This window comes from Salvelinus sp. IW2-2015, linkage group LG14 (genome assembly GCF_002910315.2).
Source record: "Salvelinus sp. IW2-2015 linkage group LG14, ASM291031v2, whole genome shotgun sequence".
NCBI classification, from domain to species: Eukaryota; Metazoa; Chordata; class Actinopteri; order Salmoniformes; family Salmonidae; genus Salvelinus; species Salvelinus sp. IW2-2015.
In genome coordinates, this window is record NC_036854.1 from 44552400 (window position 1) to 44579171 (window position 26772).

Below are 26772 nucleotides of genomic sequence, written 5' to 3' on the forward strand. Positions count from 1 at the left end.
GTGGCCACACAAAATATTGACACTTTGGGCCCAATTTGGACATTTTCACTTAGGGGTGTACTCACTTTTGTTGCCAGCGGTTTAGACATTAATGGCTGTGTGAGTTATTTTGAGGGGACAGCAAATTTACACTGTTATACAAGTGTAAGTTGTACACTCACTACTTTACATTGTAGCAAAGTGTCATTTCTTCAGTGTTGTCACCTGAAAAGATATACTCAAATATTTACAAAAATGTGAGGGGTGTACTCACTTTTGTGATATAATGTATATATATAAAAAGAGAGAGATATGTTACTGGTCAATTAAAACAATTTTGGTCAACCAAACAATCGAGCAGTCGAGTAATTGGGGTCAGCCCTCGATTCAAGAGTTAAATTAACATTCAATGGTGTAAAAGAACCGCAGTACTCGWGMTAATAACCAGAGTTAAACCAAAACTACGCCCATCATTATCATATATCACAGCATGCTCTACTGCAGGTTGATATTTAGAACTGTTTGTTTCAATATCTAGGTTTTTACATGTATATTGATTGATTAATTAATCMTATYCTACTCAAATATAAATAACATACTTTTTTTATTTTATTATTCCAATGTGTTACTTGGACTTATTGAACCCCTTACTGAAATGATTGTTCCAGTTTAGTTGTTTAGGGTAGTCTCATATCCTGGTCTTCCCAACCCTGGCAGTCATTGTGAATGCAGGTTACGGGTATATTACATTTCCAAATGTTGACCATCCCCTTTCCAATAGGAATTACTTACCACTTTACAATTCAGCATAATGTGACTTACTGGCCTGATGTGGCCTGTCAACCATGAGTTTTAGGCCACTATATTAGGGTAAAAACAGGCCCTTAAAAGCAGGCCTTATGAAATATGAATTGGCTTTATGAATACAATTAAATGTCAATATATCCATTTAGAACTTCACTTGTTAWAGGCAACAGGAAAGAATATTAATTAGTCCAACAAGCATTTCTCTGGCACTAGCAAACAGATTTATGGGTGGTACTGGTAACTTTAAAATGCACTCGAAAGGCACCCTGGGAAATATGCAAAATAGGCTTAAAACCCTACAGCAGGGCTATTAAATTCTGGTTCTGGAAACATTTCTGTTTTTTGATTTTTGTATGATACTTCAAAGAACTATCCATAAAATGGTTCCCCTATGGCGTRGCTCTCAATAACCTTATTTGGTTCCAACTTGCACCTTTAAATTTAAGAGTGTAAGATAACCCTTACTCTGTGGATCTTCAGAAAAAAAGTTGACACTCCYTTTCACATATATCCACTCATATGGAATTCAGGACTTTATTGAGCAATAAAAAATATACACCAGGGAAAATATTTTCCTTTTTCCGTTAATCCTTAATATTTTTCCATCCACGAAATCTTATTAAGTTCTTCTGCATATTAGACCCATGATCCAAAAGGAAAACTGAAAAAAGGGGCAGTCAGTTATTCAACAGTAAAAGTAGATCAGCTGGAATGAGTTCAAAAGCATTTCTGTTTCATTGTTTTAAAATTATTTGAGGAGGAGGATTGAGAGAGAGAGAGAGGTTTAGTTTAACAGACGTTGTGACAGACGTTGAGAGTCTAGGTCGCCACTGTCACTGCAACCGCTACATCCAATTCTGCCACATCCATATCCTCCCCGTAGAGTTCTGCCAGTTTCTGAAATTCGGGCCCCCAGTCATCCAGGTAGTTATAATCCTGTTCTGAGTGTGTTCCTGGGGAGTCCAGAGAGCTGATGGAGCCTGTGGGCGACCCTTGACCCTCGTAGGCATAGGTCTGGAGGGAGTCATAGGGAGGCCCACCAGTGTCCATGTCTGCCTCCACCAGTCTCTGTTTAATAAACTTCTGCACATTCACCTGGTCCAGCTCTGGGGGACTGTGGCAGCCCTGCGCCGGCCCGCCATATTGTCGGGCCACCTCCGGCCGGACGTCCCGTCGGAACTTGAGCTCTTCAGCGGCYGCGGGGTTCCGCAGGGCAATAATGTCGAAAGCCTCAGTGTCCTCTTCGCCGCCGCCCTCGTCGTCGTAGGTTACCACGTTCTCACGCACGTCCTCCTCTGAGATYATGAGGGGCTCCTTCTTGCTCCGCCGCAGGGTGATGAACAGAACCACGATCACTGGAGGAAGACAAGGACAGATGCTGTGTCAACYACAACAACAATTAAATAAACAATGCCATCAAAAAAACAGTGAACAGAATCACAATCGCTGTAAGAAGAGAGAAATTAACAGAGATATCATGTCAATAACAACAACAAAATGGTGATGAACAGAGCCACGATCGCTGCAGAAGAGAGTGACAAGCAGAGACATCATGTCAACAGCAACAACAATAATGGAAACAACATCAACAAAATGGTGGTTTTACAATGCCACTCCAGAGAGTGATGAACAGAACGCTGATCGATAGAATTAGAAAATGAGACATGTAGAGAAGCCATGTCAACAACAACAWTAATGACTGTAATGGAAACATCAACAAAACGGTTGGTTTAACAATACCCCATCATTATTGTAGCAGTTGCATTTCAGTATGATGTCCAAGCCTGGTCGCATGCTAATTCCATGCTCTGCATGTGGTGTTGGTATGTAATTTATTACGTCATAAGAAATGTGCATGTTTTGGGTCGTAAACAGCTGACAAAATGAAAGCTCTGGCTGTGTCCCAAATGGCATTCTACTTCCTATATAGTTTACTACTTTTGTTAAGGACCCATTCTTTATTTTTGCACATTASATATTTTAATGTYTTATGAAATTGGCATRGTGAAATCATTGTCAAAACCACAAGAGATACTGGTGTATGTAGGTCTAGAGTATTTATGTATTGATCATATCAAAGCTTGGCTCTCTCCCTCCTCCCAGGCTTTTGGGAAGGTGGAGAATGAGCTTGTCGTAGCAGATATAAGCAATGTCCCCACGCTCTCTGGCAGCTTTCATAGTTGGGATAAGTTCTTTACACCTCTGGCGCACAGCTGCAGAGAAGTCCTCGTTGAGGAAGATGTTGGTTCCTCTCAACTTCTTGGCTCTCTCCAGAACAGCCATATCTTGTCCTTGAACCTTATGAATTTGACTACTAMKGGCCTGGGTCTGTCACCTGGGCTGGTTACAGGTTTTCCAAATCTGTGGGCGCACTCCACCTCAATCTTCCTATGATCCATCTGCAGCTTTTCGGTGATCATTTTTCTCACCTTCTCTTCAGACTCCWTCCAGGTCTCATGAGGAGACTCTGGTATGCCATCCACAACAATGTTATTCCTCCTGGATTGCCACTTTACATTGTCTGTTTCCCCAGTTTTCTAATAATGATTCATAGACAGTGGTGGGAAAAGTACCCAATTGTCGTACTTGAGTAAAAGTAAAGATACATTAATAGAAAATGACTCAAGTAAAAGTCACCCGGTAAAATARTACTTGAGTAAAAGTCTAAAAGTATTTGGTTTTAAATATACTTAAATATCAAAAGTAAATGTAAAACATTCCTTATATTAAGCAAACCAGACGGCACCATTTTCACGTTTATCTTAATTTACAGATAGCCAGGGGCACACTCCAKCACACAGATATAATMTACAAACAAAACATTTGTGTTTAGTGTGTCCAAAGGATCAGAGGCAACAGAGATGACCAGGGATGTTCTCTTGATAACTGTGTGATTTGGACCACTTTCCTGTCTTGCTAAGCATTCAAAATGTAATTGTCACAACTTCCACCAAAGGTAGTTCCTCTCCCTGTTCGGGCGGCGCTCGGCGGTCGGCATCGCCGGCCTACTAGCCATCACCGATCCTTTTTTCCTTTTCTGTTAGTTTTGTCTTTTGGTTCTTTCACACCTGGTTTTATTTGCCTTAATTTCTGTGTGTATAATTACCTCTGTTACCTGCCTAGGTTTGTGCGGGATTATTCGTATGACGTTGCTCGTTAAGGTTGTGCCTGTTTTGTTTTCACGGATTTATACTGAGTGTTTATAAATTTAGGAGCGTTGTTTTTTCCTCCTTTCATGAGTAACGGGTTTCTCTGTTGTCGAGGGCGTTTATTTTTGGTATTGTACCTTACCTGTATGTTTGTGGACTTGCCCATTAAAATGCGCATCTCGGACATCTCTGCTCTCCTGCACCTGACTCCTTCACCTGACTCCTTCACCTGACTCCTTCACCTACCTCTAAACGCAATCTTGTCACAGTAATAATCTTGTCAGAGTACTTTTGGTGTCAGGGAAAATGTATAGAGTAAATAGTACATTATTTTCTTAAGAAATTTAGTTAAGTAAAAATAAAAGTTGCCAAAATTATAAATAGTAAAGTACAGATACCTCAAATAACTACTTAAGTAGATACTTTAAAGTATTTTTACTTAAGTACTTTACACCACTGTTCACAGACAGTGCWGATGACATCTCGCGTGGACTTAGTTTGTTGTCARCTTGCTGCAAGTCTCTTTRAGGACATCCARCTCTCCCTGGGAGAACTGCAAACTGTTCTTAAGGTCTCTTAAGGTCTACTCTTTTGTTAGTTGATTTCACCATTATTTGGAAAAAGCTCTTGAAGCCATTTTCCTGTTTCTGTAACAATTGCTTGTAGGCATATTTTTATCGATTTAAAAGATCCTGCACCTGTGATAGCAAAACACTGTCATCTCTATTACTCCAAACTTTCTTAACTTTGGGCGGCATGATGGTGGCAACGTAGGCTAACACTGGTACTCGACGGAATTCCATCCAGCACAGCTCGCAGGGCCGATGGAAACAGCAACAAATAGCAGGGATTTAAACAGCCACAAGCCCGGGACTATCCCATCCACAAGGGCGAACGGTATTGCGGGATGTGTTCAAACTGTCAAYGAAACCTGTCTAGCTTGATAYCTAGCAGCTYGGCTAGCTGTTTTGCCAAATAGCAGCTCTTCAGACTTTACGGTTTGGCAGTGTGCCGGGACAGACAGTAGCGGTCCCAGCAACTGAGGATAACCACGTTGCAGGATCCACATTAAACAGGTAGGCTATTAAACAACATTTTCTCGTTCCGCGTTCAGCCCTGGGCCCGCATCCACAAAGTGTCATCAGACTAGAAAATTTGTTGTAAGTGCTGAGAATWTTGACATTTCACTCCTATTCTTATGGGTAAAAATAAAAGTGATGCATGAATCCTCTTTAGTTATAAGAGTCACACCAAGTCAACAGATATTTAAGAGACCTCATGAGCTGTCCTAACCAGTTTAGAGTTACCAGAAGGTATTTTGATAWTTGCAGCAAATCAGMGGTTCCTGCGCCYCATGCAATTMCTTTGGAGTTGGTAAAATTATCAATCTATATGATCAATGCATAAATAATCTAAACCTGCAACAGCATCTCTTGCGCAGTATCTCTGAAGCTACACATGCTATAGTGCCTCGTCATGATTGGTTATTCCCCAGTTTGCAACAATMTCAATGAGAGTCATCACCATCTTTCCTTTGCGGTACCTCAAACTGTCATGATTACCAGCTGAGAAACTTTTATGAATTGATTTTACTCCTAGCTCAGAGTTTGTCTGGGCAGTGTCTTAACATCATACTCTAAACTGGGATTTATTTTGCCTTAAATCAGGTTAACAGGATTCCTAAGACCCTTTCTGAGATGCTTTGTGGAAACTGGCACAGGTCTCTCATCCGTTCTAGCAAGACGCATGCAGTAGTACACACCACCACAATCAGTCACTTGCCTGCCACTCCACGAACCCAAAGGCTCTTTTAAGAGCCACCTAATAAATTTAAATAAGTGTGTGTGTGTGTGTGTGTGCCTGTCAAACTATAAATGAGAAAATGTAGAGCCCTAGGTGGTAACGCTAACCATTACGCTACAAACCCAGTCGTAAACATGTTAACTTGACAGTCTATTTAAATGGACAGTCTGGTGATGATAGGAAGCATTTGTTCCAAAACGTTTTTGTTCATTCACTCAGTGCTGATTGTACGCTTGTTTATCTTGCTTGGTTAAAAGACAACCATCTTAAACAGTTGATTTGTTGAAAACAGACAKATTTGATCATGTAGCTCAGTGGTTCCCACCCTTTTTCGGTTAGTGTAACACTAACTGAATTTAAGACTGCCCGGAGTACCCCTGAAGTACCCCCTCATGTGCATTTTACCAGTAAGTCTATGGTCTCATGAGTCTTCTCAAGTACCCCCTTGTGGTTAGGCCAAGTACCCCCAGGGGTCCTAGTACCCCTGGTTGGGAACCACTCACGCAGCTAAACAAGTTAGCAAGCATTGCATTTTATTTTGACTACGCACAGTTCACACAAGCAAGCAATGATGGTGTTGTTGGTTTAACACCTATTTAACTTTTTTTTGTAAAACAACCACACAGCTTACACAACCTATGGTAGCCCGATGCCATCACTATCACACCAAAAGTGACAACAGTGACACATCAAGGGGTAAGATTGTGAAAGGCTTGTGATGCTGAGTTGTTGAGCAACCGAGTTGCTGTACCCGGTTTTAGAACTCTTGACATTCAGATGAAAAAGATATTAGCATTGTCAGAAATGCTATAAAAAAGTTGCACATAGTTGTTTTTTATTGGGCACATGAGAGCAATAAACTATTAATTTAATAAAAACTGTTACACCTACGAACTTGTAACTTCTGAAACATGGCAGATCCAATGGTCACTTTATGGAGGCTGTAGTCTTGTTATTATCCGATGCCTAGATTTTGAGCTAGGTCGAGGCAGAACTTTTAATTTTTTCCTAATGCTCACGACCCTGTTAAAAATCTGGTTCTTAAATGGTTTTTCATAACCTCTTAAGTTGACAGACCCCGAAATCGGGCACTAGAATTACTTCCAAAAATATTTGTAGATGTTTACATTAAAAATGTACTTGATTTCTCACCGTTTTATAAATCAGAAGACAGCTATCTAGACCTTCCTAGGACCATGTCAACGTCGTCTGTTGAATAAACGTGTCTTGCCTCCGGCTGGTGGTCGGCTACATCATTATATCCATTTATATCACTTCACTGCAATGTTACGTCAAAGGGGCAGAAAAACATGTATCCAGGTCGACTGCATCACGGCACAGACATGGCAAAGCAATCGCTGAACTTGTCTTGAGCAGGCAGATCGAAATACATAACTTTCATAGCTCTAAGATAAAGTATGCAACCTACACACTTCCTTAAACCTAAAATAATTAAATAAGTAATTTTGTGTGGAAGTCAAACATTTGTTTTACGTCAGACACATTGCATATGCTCAGAACAACAAAATCAAGCCCTTTACATAGCCATTCTCCCTTGTCTGTTTGACTATCAATAATGCCATGGTATGTTTGGTAAAGAAGGTGAAATATTTTGAGTAGATGTTCTCAAAACAGATTTTAATGATCTATGGACATATTACAAAGTATAAAAAGGCTTATTCATTCACAATGTTTTTTCATTATTATACCATTATATTTGTAAATGTTTTGTGTACTAGATCATATGGGTTGGAAAATATATTTTTTGTTCTTGACATAAATAAACAGAACTTTACGCCAATCATTATGATATTTCCCATGATATGATATCATTATGATATTTCCCAGCATGTTCATTGCAGGTAGATTTTTGGAATCGTTTGTTTCAATATCTGTTTTTTGCGTGTACATTGATTAAAGGTCGACTGCACTTACTCATTTGGCCATGTTTTGAATTTTGCTCACTAAGAAATGCTGGCGGCCAAGACTTTACCCAAACAAGAGTTGTCTGGGGGCTGTGGTTTGATGTGGGTGTGTTATGTTTGTGTATCGTTCCCCGGCAGGTACTGGTGTTAGTCCCTCTTCAGTTACCATGGCAACAACATAGCCCTTTCCTCCAAATAGTAGTTTCCTTAAAATAGTCAGAATCAATCTAAGATAAATCAAGACATCTGTAAATCACTTATACATTTTTGCTAAGGAGGTCTTAGTCGTGCAATTTTACATCTAGCTAAGGTGTTTGATGCAGTATTTCTCAAATAAATCATGAAAGAAACGAGTCGAGAAAGTCTTGCTGCGCACTAATGACATGATTTTGTCACCAAATCTATATTATATTTTTGGGAGGTAAATTCATGTAAATTAATAGTTAGCGCATATCCAGCCGTGGGCTCCCACCTTTTTTTAAAGGTACACAAATACAAAGCATTAACCACCATAATCATAACACAGAGACAAACATTCTGTGGGCCGGAAAGCAAAGAAAGTAAAAAATATATACATATGCCGCCACCACCATGCGTCACCGTAGTGATGGTGTCAGGTTTCCTCAAGATGTGACGCTTGGCATTCAGGCCAAATAGTTCAATCTTGGTTTCATCAGACCAGAGAATCTTGTTTCTCATGGTCTGAAAGTCTTTTGGCAAGTCTTTTGAAAGTCTTTTGGCAAACTCCAAGCAGGCTGTCGTGCCTTTTACTGAGGAGTGGCTTCCGTCTGGCCACTCCACCATAAAGTCCTGATTGGTGGAGTGCTGCAGAGATGGTTGCCCTTCTGGAAGGTTCTCCCATCTCCACAGAGGAACTCTCGAGCTCTGTCAGAGCGACCATCGGGTTCTTGGTCACCTCCTTGCCCAAGGCCCTTCTCCCCGATTGCTCAGTTTGGCTGGGTGTCCAGCTCTAGGAAGAGTCTTGGTGGTTCCAAAACTTCTTCCATTTAAGAATGATGGAGGCCACTGTGTTCTTAGGGACCTTCAATGCTGCGGAAATGTTTGGTACACTTTCCCAGATCTGTGCCTCGACACAATCCTGTCTCTGAGCTCTGATGGCTTTGACCTGATGGCTTTTTTTTTGCTCTGACATGCACTGTCAACTGTGGGACCTTATATAGACAGTTTTATACCTTTCCAAATAATGTCCAATCAATTGAATTTACCACAGCTGGACTACAATCAAGTTGTAGAAACATCTCAAGGATGAACAATGGAAACAGGATGCCCCTGAGCTCAATTTCGAGTCTTATATTAAAGGTTCTGAATACTTACAGTGGGGAGAACAAGTATTTGATACACTGCCGATTTTGCAGGTTTTCCTACTTACAAAGCATGTAGAGGTCTGTAATTTTTTATTATTACCACTGGACATTACCAGCCTACAGATGCCTGCCTCATTGCCAAGCAAGAAAGATTTTTCGCAATCGTCAAACGCTGTGGGTATTATGGCTTGGATAGGTTTAAGCCCGGTCGGGCGGAGGAGAGTGAGAACAGGGTAGTGGACAAAGTCATGTAAGCAACAAAGTGAGGTAGTTTGTGTGGATGATCAGAATGAATAGTGTGTGCATGTGATCAGCTACATGTGCAGAGACCGTGGCATGAGTGAGGAGAGGTTGTAGATATAATGGGTTATCGTAAAACTAGGACGCTAGGACAGGATTATACTAGTTTATGCTTTGGCGTCACTAACGGGCTGAATGTACGTGGATGGACCAATTATCAATCTCTTTCCAAAAAGTGTTTACATTTGTATGAAACTTCAATTATTCTGACTAGAAACCCCCTAAAATGTTTTCAAATCTGGCAAGCTGTTTTAGCTTTCGCCTTACGGCTCAGGCTAGGCAGTAGGCTTGTATTTGAGTGATTTCATCTTTGAGGTGAATACACTATTTGCTTTGTAATGTTGTTAAAAACAGTTGAAAACGACTTTCTAGTCATGTGCTTCAGTTTGTATAACAATCACAGTCGAACATTGTAACAAGCACCATTCTGAGATTTGTAATAAACTCAAAAGTGAAACAAACTAAGTTGCGTCTTATTCGGCAATGGTGCAGCCATCTTTTGACTTTGTTTATTTGCATACTTAATGAAAGTGAACGGTATTCTGGGATTTAGTCCATTTCTGCTTGTCAAACATAAACAAACATGGCTGCCATGCATAAATAATTGTTGTACTGTGTGTGTGTGTGTGTGTGTGTGTGTGTGTGTGTGTGTGTGTGTGTGTGTGTGTGGTGTGCTGTTGTGGTGGTGTGTGTGGTGTGTGTGTGTGTGTGTGTGTGGTGGTGTGGTGTGTGTGTGTTGTGTGTGTGTGTGTCGGTGTGTGTGATACCTTCACTGAAATCTCAAACAGTAGCCCACCATCTTTTCCATCCAACTTCAAAAATCTCACTTCCCACGTTGGACCAAACTATCTTTATCATAACCATGTCCATTCAATGTTAAGGCTTGGGTTCCGAGCTCCTCACAACAATTTCTACCCCTTCCATTTCACCTCCAGAACTCAAACTGGTGTCCGGCTCACTCTGTTTGAATTTAACACCAATCTTTCTCGACAAACCCTCTCCCTTGTTATTACTAGCTTCAACAGTTTCAAACCCATCCTCTGCATCCCTCAGTCTTTTGAACCTCCTCTCTTTTTCCCTCCCATCCTGCTCCCCAATTACCCAACTCCTGAAAATATTCAACTTTTCCAAGCTGAAATCTCTTTTTAGCCTCCTCGAGAGACATGCTAAGCKCTGTACTCCAATGTTGAAACGTTCTTCTCAACAGTCATTGGCACAAGACATTTGTTTTTCACTAGGATGCTCAATCACTGATAATCTGTTCATAATCAGGGACATGCCTGTCAAGGCTTTCAAATGGACATTTTTAAATTGTTTCCTTGGACCAGGAGAAAGCCTTAGATTGGYCGGACCATGGATATATATTCAATGTGTTGTCTTGTTTGGTTGTGGGGACAATTTTGTGGCCTGGGTTAAAGTGTTGTATGCTGGGGCTTCATGTATGGTCAAGGTCGGGTGAGGGCTCAGTAGGCCAGTCCGGGTAGGGCAGGGCATTCACCAGGGATGCCCTGTGTCGGGGCCGCTATACACTCTTGTTATTCAGTCCTTTCTGTGCCTGTTACTCAGGAGACTACAGGGAGTGTGTGAGCCAGGCACAGGGTTGGCGACAGGCATAGCAGTGTCAGCATATACTGATGATGTCTCAGTGTTGGTTAAGGATGAGCAGGAAATAGTTTGAGGGTGTACGAGGGGGCAAGAGTGAGGCTCTGTTATGTGGGGCATGGAGGGACAGGGCACCTCCGCAGCTTCGAAGGGGGTTGCAGTGGGCTGTGAGGGTCTCAAGATGCTTGGGGTGTCTGGGCTCAGGGGGGTGGGTTAGGAAGAACTGGGAAGGAGTGTCACAAGCAGTGCTGTCAAGGTTGACGAAGTGGAGGTGGCTCCTGTCCAAGTGTCATACAGAGGGAGGGTGCTSATCATCAACAACTTGGCAGCATCCTCCCTATGGCATAAATTGGCCGTTCTCAATGCCCCCGATGGTCTGCTTGCGGAGCTGCAGCGCAAGTTAGTGGATTTTTGTCTAGTCGGGGCATCACTGGCTGAGGGCGATGGTTCTGTACCTGGAGAGGGGACAAGGCCTGGTGGACCTGGAGAGCAGGGTGGAAGGGATCCGACTCAAAGCTGCAGAAAAGGTACTCTACCAGCATGTGCTCTATTGAGGAGGGCTGGCGGTTTGGGGCTAGATCTGCAGCTTTTCCTCATGCGGCCGGAGACACATAGCAGTGGTCTCTGATTTTTGTGCTGCCGTACTGAGGGCCTGGCAACTGCTGAGACCCACACGAGAGGGGGGGTGTGGTGCCTAGGCTATGGGTGTGGGAGGAGCCCATGTTCCACAACCCACTTATCCCTTTGAGGTCCACCCTTTCAGCCAACCTGCACAGATGTATAATGGCAGCAAGAGACTAGCAGACCTACGGCTGCGGAAACCCCCCCAAGAGTTGGCACAGCAGGCGGAACTGACGGGGGCATCAGATCCCGTGTTATTATTCAAATGTATGGTCTCTGCGTGTCTTAGGTTTAAGTTCGAGATTTACAAAATGATCAACAGTGTGGAGATGTCTCCAGAGGTATGGGGGCTCAGGGGGGCTGTCTGTATAGCTGGAGAGGAGGGGCTGGATGTACGGTTGTAATGTGGTGCTGAAGGGTGTATTGTAATGTTGTGTACTGTGTAATGTGATTGTGTGGAGGTTATGGTGTCACACGATGCGTTTTTTGGGGGGGGGTGGGTGTTTGTGGTGTTTTTAGTATAATGAGGATGGCTCATTAAAGTAAGACCTTCATTCAGTCAATCTCTCTCTTGGCATGAAACAGCTTTGTATCACACTAACACTCCCTTCCCCACCTTATCTCAATATAACTGCACCAGACGATAAGTCCTGGTTTAGGTTATCTAGAACTCAGTCACTCAGTCACTCACTCACTCAGTCCACTCACTCAGTCAACTCTCACTTCACTCACTCACTCACTCACTCACTCACTCACCTCACTCACTCACTCACTCACTCACTGTCACTCATCTCACTGCACTCACTCACTCACCACTCACTCATCACTCACTCACTCCTCATCTGCAGTCTCTCACTGCAGTCTCTCACTCATGTGTTTGCTTCAAACCGTAATGATGGCATTTAGTTGCTGGGTGCCTCAGTCTCTGACAGAGCCGTGGTGAGACTGATATGAATATTKATCACCTTCACGCACCGATGTCCACAGACAATCAAGGGAGATGGGGTGAGTGGGTGATGGCGGATTCTGTTCATTATACACAGTCTCTTCATTGTCCTACCGCTGTTCTGTTTGCTCTGGAGAGGCACTTTGTTGGTATTTGGCAGTGGGGGCAGTGCCGTTTCCACTTTGCTGAAATTCATATGAATTCTGTGGCACATGAATTCTCTGTGATCTCTGGTTATAAAGCATTTATTATACAACACATTAATTTAACCCAAATAGTGTGTTTATCCTGACTCTATGGAAATAGAAAGCATCAGAAAATCTCTGGACAGGTCTAACACAGCTCTATCCCCCTTCTGTGCCACGCTCTCTAAAGTCTCGTATCCCTTCCTTTACCTCCTTCTATTCTCCTCTTAGTCCATTTTTCTTCTCTCATCCATCTCCCCATCTGGCCCAATCTCACTAACTCTCTGTTATCCACTTCTACATTATCCTGACCTTGTCCCTATCCTCCCTCTTTCTAAAACCCACTTGTGTCCTTCCTTACCCTTCCATTCATCTCTCTCCCTATCTCCTCCTCTACCCTTGGTCTGTCATCCCTCCTTCTGTGAGGTCTCCACTCCTCCTCCTGCTGCTCTCCTCCTTACACTTCACCATGTCTCCAGGCGTTTTAACGCCCATACCCTTCAACCACCTTGCCCCTCAGACAATATGCCCCCGGGGTGTTCCACAAACGTGCCCTAAAGTGTGATGCCATCCAGGCCTGCACCCATACCCTCCATCATCCCCACCAATATGCGCCTAAGGTGTGAGGCCCGCCATGCGGGCCATAACCTCCTCCATACCCTTAGGCTTGATGTTACCCAGGCAACACCTACCCAGCAAGATGACGATGCACAGCAGGATGGCGATCAGGGCCCCCGTGCTGAGGCCTGCCGAGGAGAGGAGGCCCCTCTCATCCTGGCACGTCTGCACCCTCCCGTTCCACTGACATGGGCACACCTGCAGGGTCAGTGTGCTGGTGCCGCTCAGTGCCGGCTCCCCACCATCCCACACCACGATGGGCAGCTCATACAACTCCTGGACCAGTCGGCTGAACCGCCTCCGGCGCGCAATGATACTGGCCGTGTTGTCTGGTACGAGAGAGAGACAGAGAGAGAGAGACAGAGACAGAGAGAGAGAGCAGAGAGAGAGAGAGAGAGAGAGAGAAAATGCACTCATTAGGACAAATTAGAGGAGAGGACTCATTCAGGACGACTAGCTACCCAGGCCGCACTTCCCATTAGGTGGGATTCTGTCCAGAGTGCTCCATTCTAACCCACTTCCACAGATGGATTTTTAATGGAGATAGCGAGCAAATGTACTTTCACTTTGAAATAGAAAATTCCACAAGTCTAACGATATACACATACATACTTCTTGTCTCTCTCAAGCTGGAAAATGTCTCTTTCTCTGTGTCTGTTAACTCTGTTTGTTGTTTACTTTTTGTTCCTGTTATAGTTCATATCCGAGTCATTACAATAAACCACGAAATAAGCAGTTCACCTTGAAAATCCATGAGGCCACTCTACTAATAAAGTTGAGACAGGAAGGAAAGAGAAATGAAAGAAAGATTGAAAAAGGGAAATAAAAGGAGATATTCTAGTGGAGGTTGTGAGAGGCACTGGCTCCTCTCTCTTCACTGTGAAAACACTTCCTCCATAAAGATGTCACTGTAGTATAAAGTAGTAGCTACCAAACTAGTGTTCCTAGACCTCCACCACCTCACACTCTAATCCATCTATGGAATAATTATAATGATTGACAACACGTACTTCAAGCTTTATTAACTCAGACTCGCCGTATCACATTATCAGCAAGACAGGAGGGGGCGGAAGAGAGAGAGACAGAGAGAGAGAGAGAGAGAGAGAAAGACAGAGAGTGAGAGCTGTAAGATAAAGAAAAGAAAGAGAGAGTGATGTTTGGTATTCACGATCATAGCTTGCATTTCTGAAGCCCAGATCCATGCTATTATAGACTACATGAGAGCCTCCTGGTGTGCAGGGACAAATAAAAGGGTTCTATGTGGCACCTAAAAAGCTTCCCCCGAAGGGAAAAATGACANGATGACGATGCACAGCAGGATGGCGATCAGGGCCCCCGTGCTGAGGCCTGCCGAGGAGAGGAGGCCCCTCTCATCCTGGCACGTCTGCACCCTCCCGTTCCACTGACATGGGCACACCTGCAGGGTCAGTGTGCTGGTGCCGCTCAGTGCCGGCTCCCCACCATCCCACACCACGATGGGCAGCTCATACAACTCCTGGACCAGTCGGCTGAACCGCCTCCGGCGCGCAATGATACTGGCCGTGTTGTCTGGTACGAGAGAGAGACAGAGAGAGAGAGACAGAGACAGAGAGAGAGAGCAGAGAGAGAGAGAGAGAGAGAGAGAAAATGCACTCATTAGGACAAATTAGAGGAGAGGACTCATTCAGGACGACTAGCTACCCAGGCCGCACTTCCCATTAGGTGGGATTCTGTCCAGAGTGCTCCATTCTAACCCACTTCCACAGATGGATTTTTAATGGAGATAGCGAGCAAATGTACTTTCACTTTGAAATAGAAAATTCCACAAGTCTAACGATATACACATACATACTTCTTGTCTCTCTCAAGCTGGAAAATGTCTCTTTCTCTGTGTCTGTTAACTCTGTTTGTTGTTTACTTTTTGTTCCTGTTATAGTTCATATCCGAGTCATTACAATAAACCACGAAATAAGCAGTTCACCTTGAAAATCCATGAGGCCACTCTACTAATAAAGTTGAGACAGGAAGGAAAGAGAAATGAAAGAAAGATTGAAAAAGGGAAATAAAAGGAGATATTCTAGTGGAGGTTGTGAGAGGCACTGGCTCCTCTCTCTTCACTGTGAAAACACTTCCTCCATAAAGATGTCACTGTAGTATAAAGTAGTAGCTACCAAACTAGTGTTCCTAGACCTCCACCACCTCACACTCTAATCCATCTATGGAATAATTATAATGATTGACAACACGTACTTCAAGCTTTATTAACTCAGACTCGCCGTATCACATTATCAGCAAGACAGGAGGGGGCGGAAGAGAGAGAGACAGAGAGAGAGAGAGAGAGAGAGAAAGACAGAGAGTGAGAGCTGTAAGATAAAGAAAAGAAAGAGAGAGTGATGTTTGGTATTCACGATCATAGCTTGCATTTCTGAAGCCCAGATCCATGCTATTATAGACTACATGAGAGCCTCCTGGTGTGCAGGGACAAATAAAAGGGTTCTATGTGGCACCTAAAAAGCTTCCCCCGAAGGGAAAAATGACATAKTGTCTATTGGTTCTAATCTTTTAACAATCTGTATCATACAGTGGAGTAGGAGGAAATTCAGGCAGCTGGCAAAAGAGAATATGAGATTTTTTAAAATTGTTTATTGCAATATAAGTACACTGATTGATTAATTAATCAATTACTTGATCTTATGCGACACAAAGATAAATAACATATCTAAAGTAATCCAATCTGTTAGGTGGATTTATTGCACCTATTACTGAAAGGGTTGTTCCAGTTTAGATGCTTTAGGTAGTCCCATTAAATAATCCTTTTCACCCTGGTAGTCATTCTGAATGCAGATTTTGGGATTCACTCTGGCTGGATTCCAATGGGAATGAACATCCTTTTGTCAACATAATGTCACTTGATGCTATTTTTGCTTTAGCTTACGCTGGTCACAAGTGACCGAAACACAGCGAAGGCTGGTCASCAGTGAAAACATAACGATCTGCCAGCATAACCAGCTAGACCAGGCCTGGGTAAAGGCCGGCCCGGGGGCCGTATGCGGCCCGCGACCTGATTCAATACGGCCTGCGGAATCAAGTTTTGCAAATTTAAAAGAAAAAATGTGGATTTCCCTCAACTGCAAGATAAAGAATGGTTTGGCTGATTTTGCCTTCACTGTGGACATCAATGGCCCTCAAGAATMAAGTGAATTCCAAACTACAAGGGAAGGGTCTTTTTTCACATCAGATGTACAGCCTTGTCAAAGCCGTCAAGGGAAAATGACTCCTCCTGACCCGTCAAGTAGAAGCCAACAATCTCACCTACCTTCTTACACTACTAGTCTGTTCCCTATCAGATGACCAGCGGGAGAAATATACATCGCTGCTGCGTGCTTTGAACGGTGAGTTTTCTCGTCGTTTTGAGGATTTCAAAGTGTTAGAAAATTACATGCTGTTGGTTTCCTCTCTTTTCACCTTCAATATGGATAGCGCTCCCACTGACCTGCAACTTGAGCTTATCGATCTTCAGTCTGATGCAGTGATTGGAGAACTATTCAAAACACTGTCACTGATGAGGTTCTATGCATCTCTCGATGAACAAAACTTTCCAAAGATTAGGATTTATGCTCAGAAGATGTTTGTACTGTTTGGTTCAACATATGTATGTGAACAGACATTTTCAGTGATGAAATATAACAAGTCAAGGCACAGATCGTCTCTTACTGACTCACCTCTCAGCAATCCTGTGCATAGCGACGTCAGAAACTARACCTGACTTTACTGCTCTAGTCAATACCCATCAGAGACTTCACTCCTCACACTGATTGAGTAGTTTAAATGTAATGTTGAGCTCTCTCTCTTTCTTGTGTTTTTGTGCATACCTGTTAACAACTTCTACTTGGTCACCATCCCGGATCCGGGAGCATCCTCATCAGTAAAAAAGATGACTAGCATAGCCTAGCATAGCGCCACAAGTAAATACTAGCATATAAATATCATGAAATCACAAGTCCAAGACACCAAATGAAAGATACACATCTTGTGAATCCAGCCATCATTTCCGATTTTTAAAATGTTTTACAGCGAAAACACAATATGTATTTCTATTAGCTAACCACAATAGCAAAAGACTCAACCGCATATTTTCACCATTTTTTTACCGCATAGGTAGCTATTACAAAACCGACCAAATAGAGATATAATTAGTCACTAACCAAGAAACAACTTCATCAGAGGACAGTCTTATAACATGTTATACAATAAATCTATGTTTTGTTCGAAAATGTGCATATTTGAGGTATAAATCATAGTTTTACATTGCAGCTACCATAAAAAAMATCACCAAAGCAGCCGGAATAATTACAGAGAGCAACGTGAAATACCTAAATACTCATCATAAAACATTTATGAAAAATACATGGTGTACAGCAAATGAAAGATAAACATCTTGTGAATCCAGCCAATATTTCAGATTTTTTAAGTGTTTTACAGCGAAAACACAATATAGCATTATATTAGCTTACCACAATAGCCAACCACACAACCGCATTCATTCACCGCAAAGGTAGCGATCGCAAAAAAACAGCAAAAGATATAAAATTATTCACTAACCTTGACAAAKTTCACCAGATGACAGTCCTATAACATCATGTTACACAATACATATATGTTTTGTTCGAAAATGTGCATATTTAGCGGTACAAATCGTGGTTTTACAATGTGAATACGTAGCCAAACTGCACAGAATTATCCGGAGATATTTTGGACAGTCACCTAATCTAATCAAAGAACTCATCATAAACTTTACWAAAAAATACATGTTGTACAGCAAATTAAAGATACACTAGTTCTTAATGTAATCGCCGTGTTAGATTTAAAAAAAMWACTTTAGTACGACATACAGCTTACGTTATAGCGAGACAGCGCCTGCAATGAGGGCGGAAAATAGAACTAAACATTTTCCACAGAAATACGAAATAACATCATAAATGGTTCCTACTTTTGCTGAGCTTCCATCAGAATCTTGTACAAGGAGTCCTTTGTCCAGAATAAATCGTTGTTTGGTTTTAGAATGTCCTCTTCGCCTGTCGAATTAGCAACCTTAGCTAGCCAAGTGGCGCGAAGATGTCCATCTTCACCAAACGCAGAGAACGGAAAACGCCAAAACTCCCGATAAACGTTCAATAATCTGATAAAACTATATTGAAAAAACATACTTTACGATGATATTATCACATGTATCAAATAAAATCAAAGCCGGAGTTATTAGACGTCTATACCGAACGCTTTTCAGAAGCCAATGTCGATGTCCTTCCCGCGCCTTGCTGGACAAAGGAAATTGGGGTCACGTCATTCCAAGAGCTCTTGTTCGACCTCAGATCAAGCTAGACACCCCATTCCACCTCCCACTGCCTGTTGACATCTAGTGGAAGGCGTATGAAGTGCATGTATATCCATAGATTTCAAGCAAATGAATAGGAAGGCCCTGGAACAGAGCCTCGATTTCAGATTTTTCACTTCCTGACAGGAAGTTTGCTGCAAAATGAGTTCTGTTTTACTCACAGATATAATTCAAACGGTTTTAGAAACTTGAGAGTGTTTTCTATCCAATAGTAATAATAATATGCATATTGTACGAGCAAGAATAGAGTACGAGGCAGTTTAATTTGGGCACGATTTTTTACAATGTGAAAATAGCGCCCCCCTATTGACAAAAGGTTTAACAAGAGTTCTGTCCGTGGTGCTGAATGCACAATGTACTTTTCCCTCCTTGTAGTTCATTGAATGTTTAATAATGAAAATACCTACCAAAAGGAAAACATGGATGTGGTCTATTTCTGTGCATGTTAAAACAGTACATGTGGTAGTATATCTGGACGTGATTTACAGTAGATATATCTGTCAACACAGTAATACACATGATGTATAATCCTGTAATATGATTCTGGCCCGCGATGGCAAAAATATAATCTAATGTGGCCCTCCATGGAAAATAATAGACCAGGCCTGAGCTAGACCACGCTGTTCAGACCAGTTTGACCAGCTAGACCATACTGGTCTGCACCATAACCAGATAGATCATGCTGGTCAGACCAGCTTGGTTGTCTTACCAGAGGCGACTGTTCTATCCTACTGATACAGTGTATAACCTGCCAGCTGTATGTTATTCATGTCATCGTTCAGCCACGACTCGTGAAACACAGTCGTGGCTGAACAGTTTTTAATGTCCCTGTAATAAAAACACAGTCGTGGCTGTATTACAGTTTTTAATGTCCCGTTGGTAGGATATACGTGCTTGTAGTTCGTCCACTTTATTATCCAGCGATTGTACATTGGCCAATAGTACGCTTGGCAAAGGCAGATTAGCCACTCYTCGCCGGATCCTCACAAGGCACCCCGATCTCCTTCCGCGAAACCTCTGTCTCTTTCTGCTGCAAATGACGGGGATGAGGGCCTTTTCGGGTGTCTGGAGTAAATCCCTCTCGTCCGACTCATTAAAGAAAAAGGATTCGTCCAGTTCYAGGTGAGTAATCGCTGTTCTGATATCCAGAAGCTCTTTTCGATCATAAGAGACGGTAGCAGCAACATTATGTGCAAAATAAATGACAAACAATGCGAAAAAACTATCAAAATAGCACGGTTGGTTAAGAGCCCATTAAACATCAGCCATCCCCACTGGCGTAATTTTGACCAAAGCCAATATTCCCGCGTTAGTGGAGACCGCATTCATGGTGAAAGCTGCAGATGTCCGCTCAATAGGAAATTACCCTTCTTCAAAGATACAGATTGAATAGAAACCTAAGTATTTCAATGTCTAGCTGGCTCAGATAATATGTTATGCCATGTTACGTCACTGGATGTGTTGTAATGCATGTTATAACACATTTCATCAAATGCCTGCCTCATGCAAATAGATGCTTTTTAATGTCGGCTTTTTCATATCAATGTCTTAGTGTCTTACCCAAGTTAGCAAAGCAAGCACATTTTGGAGTTAAGAATTATCTCGAACACTGGATTCTTATAGTACTCTTTGSCACAAATACTCCAAAAGCTAAACCAGACGATCGTGTCTCAAATGTTAGATAGAAATAGAGCACCAACGGTAAAATGTTGTATGAATGATGCATAAGCTAATTAAAATTCCCAAATATGAATGGCTTGACAGCGTTGCTTTCTACCGAGCTGGTTAGCTTGGAATAACAAAAGGTCCTCTGTATGAAAGGCCTTCACAAATCTATTGATCTATTCAAATAACTGGGTCGTTTAGAAAACATAGCCTTCTAGATAATTCACAGTAAAGAAAAGCAAATGTCACCGCAGTGATGTGGCACAGAAAACTCAGATCATAGAGGGATGTAATGTTGAGTAATTGTAAATCTCCATCGGGAAAGGCAATGTCTGTTCATCTTTTTTTTATYTAGATAATGTACCAAAATGTGGGATACGCTGCACTACTTAACCAGCATTATTTGAGACGAGCCCCAGATTCCACAACTCACGATTGCATTGTGTGCATCAGCTGTTGTCGTACATACCTCTTTCCCARAGACATTGTTAATGAAACACTGCAACATAAATTACGCCATGGCTTTTTGATTTGAAAGAATGAAATAATAACTACTCATTCTGAGAAGAACAGAGAATAGCACACGATGGAATTCAGGTTTTATAATAGCTTTAGAGATTCAGCAAAGGTGGGGTTGCAAGCAGACAGGAGAAAAGGGCCTCTGAAGTATCCATAATGCTTTAAYGGCTGTTTTAAAACGCAGAAATGGGCAGTCAGCTGAAACCAGAGACGACATAACCCCCTTAACAATAGCACCATTCAGAACATATCACTTAGCCAGTGTGTTTTCTTTAACCTAGCTTTTATGGCTAAAAGTGTAAAAGTGTTTGCAGCAGCAATAACTCAATGATAGGGCAWAGGATTTGTCCCAAATGGCACTCTATTCCTTCCCTAAATGGCACTCTAATCCTTATATAGTGCCCAATGGGCCCTGGTCAAAAGTAGTGCACTATAAAGTGAACCGGGTGCCATTTGGGATGCAAACCCAAGATGTTGTGTCTATGAGGACCATTTTGAACATAACAGGGAGAATGGGGGTGGAGAGAGGGATGAGGTGTTGGGGGAGAAGGGGTTGTCTGTCTGAGGGTGTGTGTGAGGGATTTTCTTAAATTTCACGACAACAGATAGGAAGTATTAGGCGCTGGCAGACAGACATCCACTCCCAACCTCTGTAGTAGTGCAAGAGCCTGCTGTAAGAGGCAAGAGCTTACTCTACACGGGGGGGGAAAAGGATCCTTAAAAGGGTTCTTCCTCAGCTCTTAAGGTTCCTTGGAGAACTCTTGCCCGATAAAGAACCTTTGAGTTAATTGTGGGTTTCTTGACGTGGCATCTACGGTTATTCTGAACTCTGAAAGGTTCTTGAAATATATGGAAGCCTGCAGATACTATATGTCCCTTTCATAGCACACAGCAAATTAGCCCGTGTTAACTAGTGTATATTTTTGTGTAACTTTTCTTGTGTTGACTCAAGAGTAAAATTAAAACCATAAAGAGTTAAATTAACACTCAGTGGCGTAACATACCCCGTGTTGGTGTTAATAACCAGCATTGAACCAAAACCATGCACATCATGGTCATATTTCCCAGCATMATCTATTGCAGGTTGATTTTTTTGAATTGTTTGTTTCAATATCTGTGTTTTTGCATGTACATTGATTGGTTCATTAATATTGTTCTACTCAAATATAAATAACATACATTTTTCTAAACTATTCCAATATGTTACCTGAATTTATTGCACCCGTTACCAAAATAGTTGTTCCAGTTAAACATTTTAATATAGTCTCATATGTAAGTCTTTCTGAAATAATTCTGAATGCAGTTTGCAGGTGAATATTTCCAAATGTTGGATATCCCCACTCAGGCTAGATTCTATAAGGAGTTAAACATCACTTTTCGATCAAGCAAAATGTGACTTTTAGGCCTGATGTGGCATGTACTGAGTTTCAGGCCACTATATTTGCATAAAACTAGGACGTCAAAAGAAGGCCTTACGAAATATGTATTGTCTTAAATCATACATTTGAATGATATTCACTTAGGAACTGACTCAGTGAAAACCATGAATGCAACAACAATGTCTCTGTCACTAGCAAATACAGTCATGGCTGGTACTGGAAACTCACATGCAAATAACCCTGGAAAATATGCAACTAAACCCTACAGCAGGGCTATTCAATTCCGATCCTGGAGAGCCAAAACATTCCTTGTCTGGGATTTTTCTATGGTTCTTCAAAGAACCATCACATTTATGGTTCGCCAGAGACCCTAAAATGGTTCCCATATGGCATCGCTCTCAAGAACCTTATTTGGTTCCAACTTGCACCTTTATTTTTAAGAGTGTATCAAATACAGTACAGAGTCAACAGTACGTGCAGGGTGGGTTCTATGACTCACACTGACTAGCTGCTAACACTGTGGGTACAGTACAGACTAAAAATAACCTTGGTAATAGATTGTGACATGAGACCCCTTTTGAAACCCGAAGAAAATATATCTTAATTCAAATAAAATAAAATGCTATTTGCCACATGCTATGTAAACTATAGGTGTAAACGAACAGTGAAATGCTTACTTTAGGCTATTTTTACAGCAATGCAGTTCAAGATAAAAACACAAAAAAATGAAATAGTGACATTTCAGTACGACTAAACAAGAAACATGCTTTGTTAATGGATAAAAAGAAGTAAAAGGGTAAAATGGCCACGTGAAGAGACAGAGAGTCTCTATTGCAGACGTCTCTATTGCAGACGAATGGGAATAGGAACTATTGATGAGTTTTTGAGGAAGGAACTCACAATAACAGAAAGTGAATCCAAGACAGTACTCCTAATTACGGTGGAACCGTTCATCAAGGGTTACAGGAAGAACCCTTCAACGATAAAAGGGTTATCGGTAGAACTGTTCATAGAGTGATCAGGTAATCAAATGGCTACCAGGACTATTTGCATTGTRCCGCCCCCCAAACCCCTCTTTTACGCTGCTGCTACTCTCTGTTTATCATATATGCATAGTCACTTTAACTATACATGCATGTACATACTACCTCAATTAGCCCGACTAACCGGTTTATCATATATGCATAGTCACTTTAACCATACCTACATGTACATACTACCTCAATTAACCTGACTAACCGGTGCCTGTACAGTGCCTTGCAAAAGTACTCACCCCCTTGGTGTTTTTCCTATTTTGTTGCATACAACCTGTAATTTAAATTTATTTTTATTTGGACATCATGTAATGGACATACACAAAATATTCCAAATTGGTGAAGTGAAATAAAAAAAATGACTTGTTTCAAAAATGAAAAAAAAAAAAATTACGGAAAAGTGGTGTGTGCATATGTGAATACTTTCGCAAGGCACTGTATATAGCCTCGCTACTGTTATAGCCTTGCTACTGTATATGGCCTCACTACTGTTATTTTTCAATGTCTTTTTCTGTTGTTTTTTATTTCTTTACTAATCTATTGTTCACCTAATACCTATTCTTTACTTAAGAATTGCATTGTTGGGTAGAACCCTAATTTTTATAAGAGTGTATTAGTATAATTTAATCAAATCAAGCCACAATCGACAAAGGTAAGATATAGGCACATTTGATAAATCCTGAGAAATTCTTCAGAGATAGGTACACACAAGTCACAGACTATCTGAAATTGGAAGAAGCATGATGTCAAGTTGGACAGACAATTCAAGGGCAAACTCAGTTGCATGCACACTATTGTGCATCATTTTTTAGTTCACACATAAACACATTTCGACCACTGTTTTCAATTATGTGCAACTGCAGCCTGCAATTTGGAGCATTCCTGCACGTGAGCATTCCCTCGAGCATCCCATTGGTTCCTACATGAACGCCCCCCTTCCTCCACGAGCATCCCATTGGTTCCTACACGAATAAGAATATGTACATATAAATATATGGATGAGCGATGGCCGTGCGGCATAGGCAAGATGCAGTAGATGGTATAGAATACAGTATATACAAATGAGATGAGTAATTTAGGATATGTAGACATCATTAAAGTGGCATTGTTTAAAGTGATTAGTGATACCTATATTAAATCCATTTGTTAAATGTATTAAAGTGGCKAGAGATTTGAGTCTGTAAGTTGGCAGCAGCCACACTATGTTAGTGATGGCTGTTTAACAGTCTGATGGCCTTGAGATAGAAGCTGTTTTTCAGTCTCTCGGTCCCAGCTTTGATGCACCTGTACTGACCTCGCCTTCTGGATAATAACGGGGTGAACAGGCAATGGCTCGGGTGGTTGTTGTCCTTGATGATCTTTTTGGCCTTCCTGTGACATCGGGTGGTGTAGGTGTCCTGGAGGGCAGGTAGTTTGCCCCCGGTGATGCGTTGTGCAGACCGCACCACCATCTGGAGAGCCTTGCAGTTGTGGGTGGAGCAGTTGCCGTACCAGGCGGTGATAKAGRCCAACAGGATGCTCTTGATTGTGCATCTGTAAAAGTTTGTGAGTGTTTTAGGTGACAAGCCAACTGTCTTCAGCCTCCTGAGGTTGAAGAGGTGCTGTTGCGCCTTCTTCACCACGCTCTCTGTGTGGGTGGAACATTTCAGTTTGTCCGTGATTTGTACTTTGAGGAACTTAAAACTTTCCATCTTCTCCACTACTGTCCTGTCGATGTGGATGGGGGGATGCTCCCTCTGCTTTTCCCTGAAGTCCACAATCATCTCCTTTGTTTCGTTGACGTTGAGTGAGTGGTTATTTTCCTGACACCACACTCTGAGGGCCCTCACCTCCTCCCTGTAGGCAAACTCGTCGTTGCTGGTAATCAAGCCTACCACTGTAGTGTCGTCTGCAAACTTGATGATTGAGTTGGAGGCGTCCTTGGCCACGCAGTCATGGGTGAACAGGGAGTACAGGAGAGGGCTGAGAAGGCAATCTTGTGGGGCCCCWGTGTTGAGGATCAGCYGGYTGGAGATGTTMTTRCCTACRRTCACCACCTGGGGGCGGCCCGTCAGAAAGTRCAGGACCCGGTTGCACAGGGCGGGGTCGAGACCAAGGGTCTCGAGCTTAATGACAAATTTGGAGGGTACTATGGTGTTAAATGCAGAGCTGTATTCAATGGACAGCATTCTTACATAGGTATTCCTCTTGTTCAGATGGGWTAGGGCAGTGTGCAGTGTGATGGCAATTGCGTCGTCTGTGGACCCATTGTGGCGGTAAACAAATTGGAGTCGGTCTAGGGTATCAGGTAGGATGGAGAGGATATGATTCTTGACTAGTCTCTCAAAGCACTTCATGGTGACCGAAGTGAGTGCTACGTGGTGATAGTKATTTAGTTCAGTTACCTTAGCCACCATTGTTCCTGTTCCCAAGAAAGCTATCTTGAAGCATGTGGGCACAGCAGACTGGGATAGGGATTGATTGAATATGTCCGTAAACACACCAGCCAGCTGTCTGCGCATGCTCTGAGGACGCGGCTAAGAATGCCGTCTGGGCCGGCAGCCTTGCGAGGGTTAACACTTTCAAACATTTTACTCACGTTGGCCACYGTGAAGGAGAACCCACAGGCTTTGGTGGCGGGCTGTGTCAGTAGCGGGCTGTGTCACACTGTATTGTCCTCAAAACGATCAAAGTTGTTTAATTTGTCTGGGAGCAACACGTCGATGTCCGCTACGGGGCAGGTTTTCTTTTTGTAATCCGTGATTGACTGTAGACCCTGCCACATGCGTCTCGTGTTTGAGCCGTTGAATTGCGACTCTACTTTGTCTCTATACTGACGCTTTGCCTGTTTGACTGCCTTGCGGAGGGAGTAGCTACACTGTTTGTATTCTGTCATGTTTCCAGTCGCCTTGCCATGATTAAAAGCGGTGGTTGGCGCTTTCAGTTTTGCACGAATYCTGCCATCAATCCATGGTTTCTGGTTAGGGAAGGTTTTAATAGTCACCGTGGGTACAACATCACCGATGCACTTTTAAATAAACTCACTCACCGAATTAGCGTATACGTCAATGTTATCGTCTGAGGCTTCCCAGAACACATTCCAGTCCACGTGATCGAAGAAATCTTGAAGCGTGGAATCCGATTTGTCAGACCAGCGCTGGATAGACCTGAGKATGGGCGTTTCCTGTTATAGTTTCTGTCTATAGGCTGGGAGCAACAACATTGAGTCATGGTCAGATTTGCCAAAGGGGGAGGGCTTTGTATGCATCAAGGAAGTTGAGCAGCAATGGTCCAGAATGCTACCAGCTTGTGTCGCGCCTTCGATATGCTGATCGAATTTAGGAAGCCTTGTTCTCAGATTAGCTTTGTCCAGTTTACAGAGTCCAGTGAAGTTCTTTCAGGGCCGTCGAGGTATCTACTTGGGGGTGGATATACACGGCTGTGACTATAATCGAAGATAACTCTCTTGGTAGATAATGCTTTCGGCATTTGAGTGTAAGGAATTATAGGTCAGGTGAACAAAAGTGCTAGAGTTCCTAGTGTTAGCAAACTGGCTATCTTACAA

At 42.3% G+C, this 26772-nt stretch overlaps 1 protein-coding gene across 1 annotated transcript in view; it reads right to left on the reverse strand.

Annotated features, from left to right (window-relative positions):
• Positions 1–1285: 1285 nt before the first annotated feature.
• LOC111972514 (cadherin-18-like) overlaps positions 1286–26772 on the reverse strand; it is a 238513-nt gene continuing 213026 nt past the window's right edge. The window contains exons 11-12 of the mRNA XM_023999516.2: positions 13335–13589; positions 1286–2141 (exon numbers count right to left, since the gene is read on the reverse strand). Of these exons, the coding sequence (XP_023855284.1) occupies positions 1606–2141; positions 13335–13589 (791 nt within the window). The 3' untranslated portion in view covers positions 1286–1605. The remainder of the gene's footprint in view (positions 2142–13334; positions 13590–26772) is intronic.